A 13232-nucleotide genomic window follows, 5' to 3' on the forward strand; every position below is an offset into this window, starting at 1 on the left:
TCAATACTAGTGATTCTTGGTAACTTTTGTTCATTAATTATCTTGATTTTCCCTATTGTTATCTATCCCATAACAAAGTTATAAAGAGTAAGAAGAGTTAAAATGTCAAATCTTAAACTGACAATTCATCTAATTTATTTGATGGTTTTAAGAGTTTGTTTTAAAAAGGAAAAATTAGGTTTCAGATGTAATCTTGAGTTTTAAAGCTCAGATTGATCGTGAGCAACTAAGGATCCTAAAACCCTAAGGCGATATTACTTAAAAGACCTTTGTTTTCTCTAGTTTCCATATCCTAAGTTGGATTGCGGAAAACCTCAAACTTGAATCAATTAAATTTAAAATCAATATTCTTTTTGTTATTAATTTAATTTTTTTCTTAGTTTCGTTTCATAAAAGTTAATTCCTAGATTGTTTTTCACTTTAGGATTTACATAATAAATGATTCATTTATTTCAGTATTGACAAATTCCATAAGTCAGTCCCTAAAGACGATATCTGAAGTACTATAAAAGTCGTAGTAACCCTTTCTTTGGTTTTTCTTTATCAGAGTTGCTACATAAAAAAGGCTTAGTATTTTGAACAATAAAGAAAACTAGTTAGCTCCTAAGTTCAAAATTTTCATATGGACTTATAAATTCCTCAAATCTTCTAATAATTGTCTTTAACTAACACTAGTAATTGCATAGGAACTAACTAATTTCCTGCTTAAGGCATTATCTAAAACATTTGCCTTACCCAAATGATATTGAATAATGCAATCATAATCCTTAAGTTATTATATCCACATCCTCTGTCTCATGTTTAATCCCTTTTGGGAAAACAAGTACTTCAAACTCCTATGATCTATGAATATCTTATAAATTTCACCTTAGAAGGAAATATCTACACATCTTAGAACCAAAAATTATTGCAGCTAATTTTAGATTATGAGTGGGGTAGTTTTGCTCATAAGATTTCAACTACCTAGAAGCATAAGCCGCAACTTTCCCATGTTGGATAAGAATGCAACCAAAACACTAATGGGAAGAATCATTATTGTGAAACCAAGGTTTGTTTAATCTTGATTTTGATGATAACAAAACAAGGTTTAGAACTAATAATCATATTTCAAGTGTGATTAGGCAAGACGATTTCCAAAGTGGCAATCACAAAGACAAATCAAGCCAAGAAGAAATCATGAAAAAGAAGACCACCAAAGAGAAGAGTTTTTCAAGACCAAAGCTTCATAAGATCTCTTTGTAAGGTTGTTGGTGCACTAGGACTTTCATGCATTTCATTCTTTATTTATACACTAAAATCATCCAAGAGTAATATTATTTTAAATATCTTAAGAATTGGATGATTTCATGTTTTCAACTAAAATCTTATGTTAAATGATTTTCAAACTTGTGTTAAAAGGTTTTAAGTTGAAAAAGGTTGGGTGTTGAGCCAAAAAATGGCTCAACCGGTTCAACCGGTCGATCGGTTGTGCTCGTCCGGTCGAGGACCGGTTGAGAGAGGCCAAAAAGTTTCTCTCTCTCCCAGTGGCCTTTTCTTCCCGATCAAGGTTGAACCTCAACCAGTTAAGGTCCGGTTGAGGTCCAATTAAGGCCCAACGATCACCTGCCAAACATTAAATGCTAACGGCTGGTTAACCGGTTGACCCCTAACTCGATCGGTCGAACCCCAAACGGCTAATTTGGCTTTTCTCTTCTATAAAAAGGCTCCAATCTTCATTGTTTCATGAGTTTAACCTTCCCAAATCTTTCTTGATTATATTTGAGCCTTGAAAGAGTATTTTTTAGTGCACCATTATTTCAAAACTTGTATATCTTTAGTGCACCATTCAATCCTAGTTTTTCTTGTATCATTTGAGCTTAAAGTTCTTGTGCTAGGATTTTTGAGAGATCATTCATTTGTAAATCTTTGAGAGGAAGTTTTTCAAGTGTGGGGTATCACTCAAAGGGTTGTTCAAGAGTGGGATATCTCTTGAAAAGTGTAAAGGGTGCTTTGAGTTAAAAGTCCAAGAGGGTGAATTGGAACCATAATCCAATTATATTGCTTGAAGGCTTGGTTTGGAAGCCTTGGATTAGTGGAACCTCGAGCTCGGGATTGAAGCTAGAGGAGAGTGGATGTAGGCCGGGTTGCGCCAAACCACTATAAACTCTTGTGTTTGCATTCTCTCTTCCCTACTCTTTAATTTATATGCAATTGTCTATATATTGATTATTATATACTTGCATATAATTGTCTCTTGCATTCACTTGTTTAAATTTGTGAAAAGAGACCATCACCCTATTCACCCTCCCTTTAGAGTGATTACCATAGGTTAGATTAGCCTCAATTTCCTAACAATTATATATCACAAATCCTCCAAAACCTAAAGGGATATTCGAAACAAAAGTTGACACTAATTTGTTCTTTAGATCTTGGAAGTTATGTTGATGGTCATCAAACCACTCAAATTCAATCCCCTTCTATGCCAATTTGGTCAAAAGGAAGGCAATCTTAGAAAATCCCTTAATAAATCACCTATAGTAATCAACAAGTTACAAGAAACTTCAAATCTCAAACATTATAGAAGGGCTTCTCCATTTTGCTACAACATCTACCTTTCCAAGGTCAACTAAACTATAGTCCTTGGTTACCACATACTCAAGGAAAGAAACTCTATCTAAACAAAACTTACAATTTTTAAGTTTAGCATACAACCATTTATCCCATATAATTTACAATATAATGCTCAAATGATGTGCATGAAACCAAAATATCATTTATAAAAACCACTAGAAAATTATCCAAATAACATTTGAACACCTTATTTATTAAATCCATGAAAACAACAGGTGAATTAGTCAAACAAAAAGGCATCACAAAAAACTCATAATACTTGTATTTGGTTTGAAAAGTTGTCTTGGGTACATCCTCATCCCTAACCCTTGAGTGATGATATCCAAACTGTAGATAAATCTTAGAGAATACACAAACACGTTAAATCTAGTCAAACAAATCATCAATCCAAGAAAGAGAATATGTAGACCCTCAATTTTGTCCCTTTAGCACATGTCTTTAAAATCCACTTCCAGTGCTCCACGGTAGTTCCTTGGTGGCCCATTACTACTCGTACCACTTACCTTTTTCTGAGTCACCTCGGAGATTTTGGTTGAGGGATTATTTGATCCTTTATTGTGACCCTTGGCAGCCCTAACTTAGACTTAGGCTTTTCTTGCTTTTTTTTTTTTTAGGATAGCTTTTAGATACACTTGGCCCATTAGGCACCACCCTAGGACCACTTAGTCTCATCATAGGCCCGTTTAGGCACACTTGGCCCATTTGGACATTTTTAGCGTGACTTGTATGACTTGCATGGTTACATGGCTTTTGGGCTCGGCTTTTGTTTATTGGTTTATTTATATTTTATTTTATTTATTTTATTTTATTTTATTTTATTTTATTTTAGTTTTAGTTTTATGATTATCATTCACTTTTTATTAGTTATTCTCCTCTTTATATTATTTTCCTTAACTTATTTATTATTTATTTTTATTTATTTATTTATTTATTTTTACCGTTTCCTAATTTATTTACTTGCTTATTTATTCATTCAATGATTTAACTTTAAAAATTTCATGTTTTTGCAAGGAAACTTACCATTGGAGTTTAAGGAAGGTAGGACTCTCTTTGGAAGGTTTTGGAGGGGAATTTGAAATTGGGAAGATTGCTTTTGATTGGAAGATTTAAAAAAGGATAAGGAGAAAAGAAGAGAGAAAATAGGGGATTTTCCTTTCGGGAACAGATTTAGGATTTGGGAGGTGATATATACATAGATACACGAAAAGAGAAAAAAGAAAGAGAAAAGGAAAGGAAGGGGAGAGCTTTTTTAGGATTAAGGGAGGAGATTCTTTAGGGAGCAGCACGTATTGGAGGATTGGAGAAGTTTTGAGAGGAAGAAGGAGAGGCACAGAGGAGAGGGGGACTGGCAGACGTATTGGAGGATTGGAGAAGTTTTGAGAGGAAGAAAGAGAAAAGGACAGAAAGGGGAGAGCTTTTTTAGGATTAAGGGAGGAGATTCTTTAGGGAGCAGCACGTATTGGAGGATTGGAGAAGTTTTGAGAGGAAGAAGGAGAGGCACAGAGGAGAGGGGGACTGGCAGACGCATTGGAGGATTGGGAGAAATTCTGAGGATTTTTGAGGAGAAAGCACAAAGGAGCAGGAAAGGAGCAAGTGCAACCGAGTTCATCCAGGTATTTTTTCTCGTTACTTTTGGAATTCTTACCGATATCTGATTTTTCTTCTGTATGTTCGTTTTAATGTTTAATATAATGTTCTTTGGTGTGGACGAAGAGGGCCACAAAATTTTTTGTTGATATTGGTTATTTGCTAGTTTGCCTCGAATCTGTTCCTGATCATCCTCCCACCGATCCGAGCCTGTTGAATGAAATTTGAAATAAGGCTTTCATGAGTTCCTCAGTTTTATTTATTTATTATTTTTTTTCTTTGTGTTGTTTTCGTTCTTTATACTCTGTTTTCTCGGTTGCATCCCTCTGTTCTTCATGAGGGATTTTGGGTGCATAATCGTAAGTGCTTCACCAAATGATAACGCCTGCTGAAACTTGGATACCGAAGTTTGGAAGCTTTACATTGGTTGAGACATGGATTACCAGAAAAGTGGTGAATATGTGGTCTGAATTTCTTCAGCTTTGGGTCCCGCTAACACTCCATAACTGGAGCTTATTTTATGAATCTGGGATAACTAATTTTTAATGGCAGCTTGTGCTCGCCCTACAGAAGTAACTGCTGGATCCAGGAACTTCACTATTATAGGTCGCTCTCAAGCGAATATTGGTACAAAAGAATTGTTGCAGCCTTTTAACACTGAATTTTTGAAGTTTGGTACTGGTGATAAACATTTTGATGATGAGAGATTGAAGCAAACTAAAGTATCTGCTTCAAACAATTTGTCAAATTTGCCTTTTGGACATAAAATTGTATGTTGAGATGGGCACATTTGCAGAAGTGGCTGTGACTGCGAGACCTCCATTGAGTGTTTGTCTAAAATATCTTCTAAGAACCTTGAAGGTTGGGATGGTGCTACTGGCGCAACACTTTCACAATTTAAGAATTGTGGTGGTAGAGATTAGGGAGATGATGCTGGTTTGTTTGGGACTCACATTTCAGTATTTGCAGATGTCAACATGGAAGCAAAACCTGTGGAACTTATTGGCGTGACCTTCCACCAGAAGCCTCCCACTGTAGACTGGATGGATGGAACTTTTGATAATGCCTAGTTGTCACCTGCTATCCCCAATTGCTCCTCTTGAGAATGAGGAAAGTTGTAAAGGGAAATCAGTTCAAGGCACAATTATGGATGAATTCACCCCATATGTTTTTTTGAGGACAAGCGATAAAAAAATTTAATGGTGGACCAAGTTGGGGCCTATCCTGCAAGAGAAAGGCCCTTGAAGGTACTTCTGGACAGTTTTGTCCTGGTAGAGGTTCAAGGTGTTCTCCACAAGCTGAACCCATTGCTTAGCTTGCTGTTCTCTGGTTTCAAATAAGGATCAAAGGAGAATTGAAGACACTAGCTTCCAAGTTGAAATCTTCCAACGTTACATCTGTCCAGAATAAATCATGCTCTGAGAGCAACCTGAATACCGACACCAATTTTGTAAACACTGTGCAAGCAAAGACTGTGGTATCCATTGATCCCGAGAATATTAGATCTTTTAAAGAGAGCTTATGGTTGTTCCGACAGATAATTTTCTTTCATCAAAACTGCTGGTTAAAATTTTAAACAAACACCCCCAAGAGTTCAATGAGGTGTGCCTTTACCCGTCTCGGAGCCATGAATGAAAGCCCCCATGCTATTCAGCAAATGTTTCTCGAATGTCATAGTCCTCTTTGATCCAGCATTCAGCTTTGAGTGATCCTCTTCATAGGAAAGAAAAAGGGAAGTGACAATTCAGCTTCTTTTGGTATGAATGAAGATGAGGATTCTGGTATTCAGATGATATTCTCAGAGAATGACCCTCCAAATTTTGATTATGATATTTTATCATGCTCTTGTAATGGTTTGAATGAAGATTGTGATATCCAAACAAAGAGTAGTTCACAAACAGAATCCATTTGTCTTCTACAAAGTTCCAGAAAAATTGTGATGAATAATTTAAGGGACATAGGATGGTTCAATCAATTCTGACCTCCTTTATAGCTACTAGAAAATTGCATTACAATAATAAGAATCCCACTTCACCTAAGGAAACTGATGATGGGAATACTATGCCCTGCATATCGAAATCCAAGAGAGTCATTCAGATTCTTCAATTACCCTACTGTCATGTTTTTAAATCTGCACATCTTTGCACCATGCAAGGCGGTTATTTCAGTCTCAGTTTCAAGAGTGAACGGATGTAGTATTTCCAGTTCCTCCAATAGTGATTCAAGCTCTTCATCAAGCGATTCAGGCTCAGGCACTTCTTCAAACGGTAAATCAGAATGTGATTCCTCAATTTCGGTAATGGCCCTGCTGAAGGTAGCTAATGTAGTCTTATAATGAGAACTCCCTGCTCCGTATAAGAGGAAGGTCTTGATTCAAGGTAGAAAGATGCATGGTTCAATCAGTGACTAAGAGATACTTGGTTTTCGAAATGGCTTGGTTCAGATTCTACAGCTGTCAGTAGAGACATTCTGACCAGAATTATGTATTCCAAACATTTGGGCACGCGGATATGGCCTTCGGAAAATGAGAAGCACGGTTTTAAATGGAATGAGACTGTTTTGGGAAAGGGAAAACCTTTGAGCAGTCAGACCTGAAACGTTCAGTGAGGGTTGGGAAGACAGGTTTTAAAGAAATGGCAGCTTACCTTCTTGACTATGATCCTTTTGTCAATAAGCCATTCATTGGTCCTGTAAAGGTTGCGCACTTAATTTTCAATGCCAAGGATAGATTGAATGGAAATATGAACAATATGAGAAGCTAGATCCTGCAGGAAAAGACTCCAAATAACTTGAAGAAGGTGTCAGTTACGCAGAAAACGGCTCTTGCCTTAGTTAATTGGGCGCATGGCTATGTTAAAGTTATTTGAGATGGCTTCTGTGATTCATTCAAAAGCCAACTAATGGGTGTATAGAGGTGAACTCACCACTTAATACTCTCAATTAGCTCACTTGTTGGACTCCAGCCATACACAATGGCTCCCTTTGGCGAAGTTGAGAAGGCTTATCCTGGCATCTTTAGCATGATCTAAGGTTCATCCAGATCCGAGACGTCCCTATCAACAGAACTACACTACTTCAGCAGAGTTGCAGATTTCGTTGATGACAAAGCTCCTGGGAAAAATTCTGGTAGTGGTGGTGAGCCAAAGAAGTTGTAGAGAACTCCATGCAACTACTTCTTACATTGCTCATAACCTCTTGTTTAACCAGAAACCATTGTTTAAGCCTAATGACAGGGTTCTTTTGGTCCGTGTATCCAGGTCTGGATTTCATCGATGTCTTCTTTGGGTGCCTAAGGGCAAAACTCTTATCAGATCTAGTTTTTCCTCTGGATACACTGCAAAGAGGTGGGCAGGCACTTCCAGAAAGTTTCTCATCGCCTTTCGTATTTCCTACATTTGCTCCATTATTGTGGAATGGTTATCAAGATCACTATCATGTACCCAATACAAAACCGTGAGTAAAGGGTTGATACTTATGCATTGGTAGGACAGATTGAAAATTTTATACTGTGCTACATCACAGGTTTGGACATTCAGAGACAAGCCGTGGAAGTTTGTGCCCACCTCGTGACTTGTCATCAAGATCTTGACAGAATACTTTTCTGGACGCAGGACCTCTTAAGAATGAAAGCTAGTAGATTCGTCTCATATTCTTATAGAATCCCTGGAATTTGTTTTTGTGATTGAGTAATGACCACCCCCTTCTTCAGAAAACTCATATGGAAATGGAGTAGATTAACTGATGTACAGTCTTGAAGAGCTTAAAGAAAGCAACAATTTTTTTAAGGTAAATGCAGATATGAGGGAACCGTACCTAGTGGACAAGCAAGGAAAGCCCCTGACTAGAATATTTGTAGAAACTTAACTGAGCTGCTCAGACACGGACCCAAAACTTAAATCTTATGACTCATGGTATAAAAGCTGGTTTCGAACAGATAGTAGTGATGGCTCATGATTGGGACGTGTTGCATGAGAATACGTTTGATGACCTGCCCGAAGATATTGACTTAAGCGAACCAACGCTCTCTTCATGTTTCATTTCTTGGCGTGGTGATGGAAAATACTTTGTGACACTGGGGGCACTGCACACTCTTTCCTCACATAAGAAGCTTAAGGTTTGAGAAAGAGACGCAGGGGCGCTGCATGCTGCTTTAGAATCAAGGGCTCCCATGAAAACAGTTATGGACTGGATGCCTAGTGGAGCTAAAATCGCTTTGGTTTATGACAAGAAAGCTGAAAATGGATATTTGTCTGTTGTAGAGCTTCCTCCTCTTGATATTTGGGAAGAACTAGAAGAGAAAGAATTAAGTTTTGATGCCTCATCTTCTGAAATAATATATGGGTCATTTGTAGATCTCATGTGGATGGATGCACACATACTTCTTGATGTTTCTCCTTTCGGGCTCAATCACAGTAGTCACTTTTCATAATCTCCGTCCAACAGAAGCTGAATCGGTTGAAACTCGAATCATCATATTTTTCTCCTCTGTTGTGGCTCTCAAGAGGTCTTTATTTGACACCGGAAGCAATCCCACTTCTGAATCTGTAGTTAAGCCCTTTGCTGAGAGAGAAGTGACTTCTTTTGGTTTGATTGCACACCTTGAAAGTTAGTGTTTCAGCTGGAAATATTAACTCCTGAGCTGCCGAGTGTGAAGGACGAAACCTACAGATTTACAGAAAATTGGGGGCACTTATTTAACAGCTTGTGAGAGGAGTAAGGGATCATAAGAATCTGAACTCCTCTTGGAGATGTTTCTCAGGACCAGAAGCTGCCCCACTTCCAGCTATATTTATTGGTGAAAATCTTGAGTCACCCAATTGCCTACGGATAGGCATCCTTGCTTACAGGCAATCCTGAACATGGTGTACAGCTGAACTAATAATCCGTCATCTGACAAGTCTTGGAGGTGTTCCCTGCTGCTGTTGTATTCAGAAAGCTCAGAGTGCATAAAGAAGCTTGCTGAAAGTATCTCAAACATGCTACAACAAAACAATCTGTATACGAATTTTGATCAGCCTCGGAAAATGCCAGAAGAGGGCAGAACGCGTTTTTGGGATTCAGTGCCAGTGTCACAGCCTCAATCACACCTCCAGGCTCCACCCACCTAATTGCCACCTTGCCACATATCATACTCCTAACGTTTCTTTCCCTTTATTTTGTGATTTTATACATCTTAAATATGAATTTCAAAATCTTTTTCCATCAAAATAACTTTGGTTTTCTTCAAAATTCCTTAGGAGCATCTAGGTGTAAAATCCCAATTTTAACATGCTATTTGCTGTCATTTTCCTCCGAGCATGCACTTTCACTATTTTCTTCTATTTTCAACCATTTTCATGATTTTCTCGATTTTCTCAAGCATGAATAAAACTTCATAATTCCAAATCATGGAATCTATGGAATCAACTCATGCGAAATTAATTAGGGCTTTGGTGGGGGCCCGACATTCATGATATTCACTTCAATATTGTTTGCTTGATATCTGATTGATTTTTTTTTATCATTCTTTTCGATGAAATACTTGAATTCGCTTTATATTTATTGTTGAGATATCCTTGTTTCCCATAAGACGTGTGGATGTTCGCTAATCAGGTACACTCTTTCTACCCTTCAACTCTAAAATTCTATGAGTATGTATGTTATCATGAACCATGACCATGTTTGATGCCATAATTGATTGTCTTGATGCTTGTTTGATCATCTTTGATAAAATACATATGATGTGTCACATTTCCAAACTTAGCGCTTGAGAAGCCATTCAGGTACGCACTTCGACTCTCTCCTATGGTTGGTTTTTCTTGTTAGGCATGCAATATTTGAAATCACCTAGCCTACTTAGGTATCTATGATTAACTGATTAATGGCCACACTTCCCTTAACTTTGTCAGTAGAGACCTTTATAGGGCTTAGAGGGGTGCTACCTCTTAGAGGTACCTTCCCAATAGGTAACCTGATCCCCGGACTGAGACTCGGGTTTTTCAAAGACACGCTTTTCCAAAAATTATGGAGTCATTTTTTTAGGGTTTTATTTCTTGTTTTATTTTCCCTTCAAAAATAAAAATAAAATAAGTGGCGACTCCAACTTTTTTTTCAAAAATCAATTTTTCACAAATAAAAAGCGAGTCTCGCCGATCGAGTGGGGGCGCATGTGAAAAATGCGGGTCCACAGAATAGTTATTCTTCACTATCACCTTATTAAACTCCTACTAATCATTGTAAAGTCTCATCGATCCATACTTCTTGTTCACAAATAGAATTGGAACTCCCCAAGATAAAACATTGGATTGGATAAAACTCTTATTTAACAATTCTTGAAGTTATACCTTCAATTCCTTTAGCTCCATAAGCACCATATGGTATGGGGCCTAAGAGAAGTCATCCCTTACACCAAATGAGTAGTGAACACTATCTTCGTCTCTAGTGGTAAACTAGGTAATTCTTTTAGAAAGACATTAGGATACTTCATACAATAGGTATGTCCTCCAACTTAGTTCATTGTCACCACTCATTGTTTAGATTATAACGCCTTGATAGTGCTTTCTAGGTAAGGAATTAACCTGTAAGGCTAAGATCATGGTCTATCCACATGTCATCCCTCAAAACTCAACTCAAGTTGACTTGAAATTTGGATTCCTAGAACAATCGATCAAGGCATGATGTGAAGAAGGCAAAGGCAATGTATTGAGTCAACTTCGATGATAATTTGAACTTGACACATATTTATTTTCTTTTATTGTATAGTGGTGGCACATCACTCTTAAGAAGTGCAAAGGTGGATATCAAGGAGAAATAATTCCACATATGGATTGAGGGAATTTGAGTCAATGTGGAGATTATAGATACCTTTGACTTAAATTATTTTTTATTTTTGGAAAAGTAAATATTTATAAAGTTTAGGTTTTCACAAATTATCTTTTTAAGTTTAACTAGAAAAATTACCTTTTTAAGTTTAACTAGAATCAGAAAACTAATTATTTAGGACTAGCCTAAAGTACCATATAAAAGAGTGGATTTAAATAGAGAATGAAAAAGTGAATAATTAGAAGAGTTAAGAGAGGTAAGCAAATATTGTATTGGATTTTAGGTATAGAGTGATTGAAAGAGTTTGAACGAGTATTTTTTAGGTTTGTTAGTGAATTTGATCCTCTTTTGCCAAGGACTTAGAACCGTGACATTTGGGTGTTTTGATTTTCCTAACAATAGAAATAAGGGAAATATGACAAAAACTTACATGAATTTCTTGATAATTTTAAAATTATCAAATTCAACAAAAAAAGAAAAGGCCAAAAAAATAAATAAATAAAATAAAAATGGGGGATGGAGGATGGCGGGCTGGCAGTTGTGGATTGAATTGGGTTTATTTTAGTAAGTAGAAGAAGGATGTCACCTTCAGTCCATTAAACTCGTTTGTTTTATTTTTGATTTGTCCTTTTATTTATTTATTTATTTTTTGTGGTTACAATCCTATTCCCATTCCTTACAAGTTTTGAAATGTTAAGACAGTCACAACCAAGAAAAAGCCACAGAAAGAGGAGAAATGCTGGTCACACAAGACACCTTTATCTTCAACACCCTCCCACCTTATCTCTTTCACATAAAAAATGGCACAAAATTCAGACCCACACTCGCCCAGAAAAGAGATGCGTCTAAGAATTCAAGCACCCAACAACAACAATCCATCCTGCCTTTGAGAGTTTCAAACACAATCCTTGCCCGCTCTGCCATTGCTGTGCTTGGACTGGGATTCATCGATGCCGGGTACTTCCTCCATCTCCCTTATCCTTTTCTTCTTCTTCTTCTTTGTATATAATCAATTTCTCATGCATATATATAAATATGCAACTTTCCATGTTCAGGTACAGTGGAGACTGGTCAAGGATCGGTGTCATCTCCAAGGAGACTGAGGATTTCCTAAAGCTTTCAGCCCTTTTAGTAGTTCCTCTCTGCCTCTTTCTCATATTCTCCATCTCCAAGGAGCCAGAGGCCTGAGTACTTCAATTTTTCAATGTCATATTTAGGACAGAATAAAGGAATGGAATTCGTTTGCTTTCTTTCTGGGCCTTTGCCTCCATCCATGGAACCTTTAATCAATGCATTGCTGATACAATTTCAATCCCGCATCCCCTTGAAATGTCCCTTCCGCTGTCATCTCCATTGAAGGAATTTGAGATATAGGAATGTCTGCAGACATCCAAAAAAAACCATATGATAAAACAATTTACCACGATTTCATAGCAAATTTTACATGCATTATCCTTTATTTTTTAAAATTGAAAAATATTTAGAATTCATTTGAAAGTGATTTTAAAAAATATTTATGATATTTTTAACACTTAAATGATGAAAATTTTTAAGTATTAAAAATATCAAAAGCACTTTTTAGAATTATTACCAAACAAATTCTTATTATTATAATGAAATGGGCATGATTGTGAGAAAAGCAACGCGGCCTCTTCAAATCTAATCCTCCAAGTGATCGAAATTTATTCAAATTCCCTTTAAAAAATCCACATCATCAAATTTTATACTAATTTATACTAAGACCTCGTTTGGGATAGTTTTTTTATTTTTGGGTTTTATGAAAAAGTGAAGTTAAATTTAAAGTTATATTTTTTTTAGAATTATTATAAAAATATTATTAAATATTAAAGAACTTTTTCTATAAGTCAAAATAAAGGTTTTTTTTAATAACATTTTTTTAGATTTTATATTAATTTATTTTTAATTAAAAATAATCCAAGAGGTATAGAAGTACTTATTGAGCTTAAAAAAATGTTTTTGACTTCTCAAAAGTTTGACCATACAAGACATAAGGATTGATTTGGGTTAATTTTCTATTAGAAGTTGAAATCAAAATTAAAATCATAAATTTTTAAAAGTCATATTAATATAATATCAGTTTCATTGTTTATTAACTTGCGTGAAAACAAAAGGTTTTTTTTTAAAAAAACTTAATAAAAGTTTTTATACATATATTCTTATGAAAATAGAATATTTAATAAAACTTATTTTATAATATCAATATTATTATAGTT

At 36.0% G+C, this 13232-nt stretch overlaps 1 protein-coding gene across 1 annotated transcript; it reads left to right on the plus strand.

The window, feature by feature from the left end:
- Positions 1–11663: 11663 nt before the first annotated feature.
- Positions 11664–12251, plus strand: LOC100267275 (uncharacterized). Its single transcript, XM_002274515.5, has 2 exons — positions 11664–11955; positions 12054–12251. Exons 1-2 carry the CDS (start codon positions 11735–11737, stop codon positions 12184–12186), a joined length of 354 nt encoding a protein of 117 aa, XP_002274551.1. The 5' UTR covers positions 11664–11734; the 3' UTR covers positions 12187–12251.
- The last annotated feature ends 981 nt before the right edge of the window (positions 12252–13232 follow it).

The sequence above is a fragment of the Vitis vinifera genome, chromosome 11 (assembly GCF_030704535.1).
Source record: "Vitis vinifera cultivar Pinot Noir 40024 chromosome 11, ASM3070453v1".
NCBI classification, from domain to species: domain Eukaryota; kingdom Viridiplantae; phylum Streptophyta; class Magnoliopsida; order Vitales; family Vitaceae; genus Vitis; species Vitis vinifera.

What these genes read in the sequence shown, in the direction of transcription:
- LOC100267275 (XM_002274515.5), top strand. Translation starts at nt 11,735, where the DNA reads ATGCTGGTCACACAAGACACCTTTATCTTCAACACCCTCCCACCTTAT. An exon ending in CTGGGATTCATCGATGCCGG is followed by an intron (nt 11,956 to 12,053) that starts GTACTTCCTCCA and finishes TTCCATGTTCAG; the next exon opens with GTACAGTGGAGACTGGTCAA.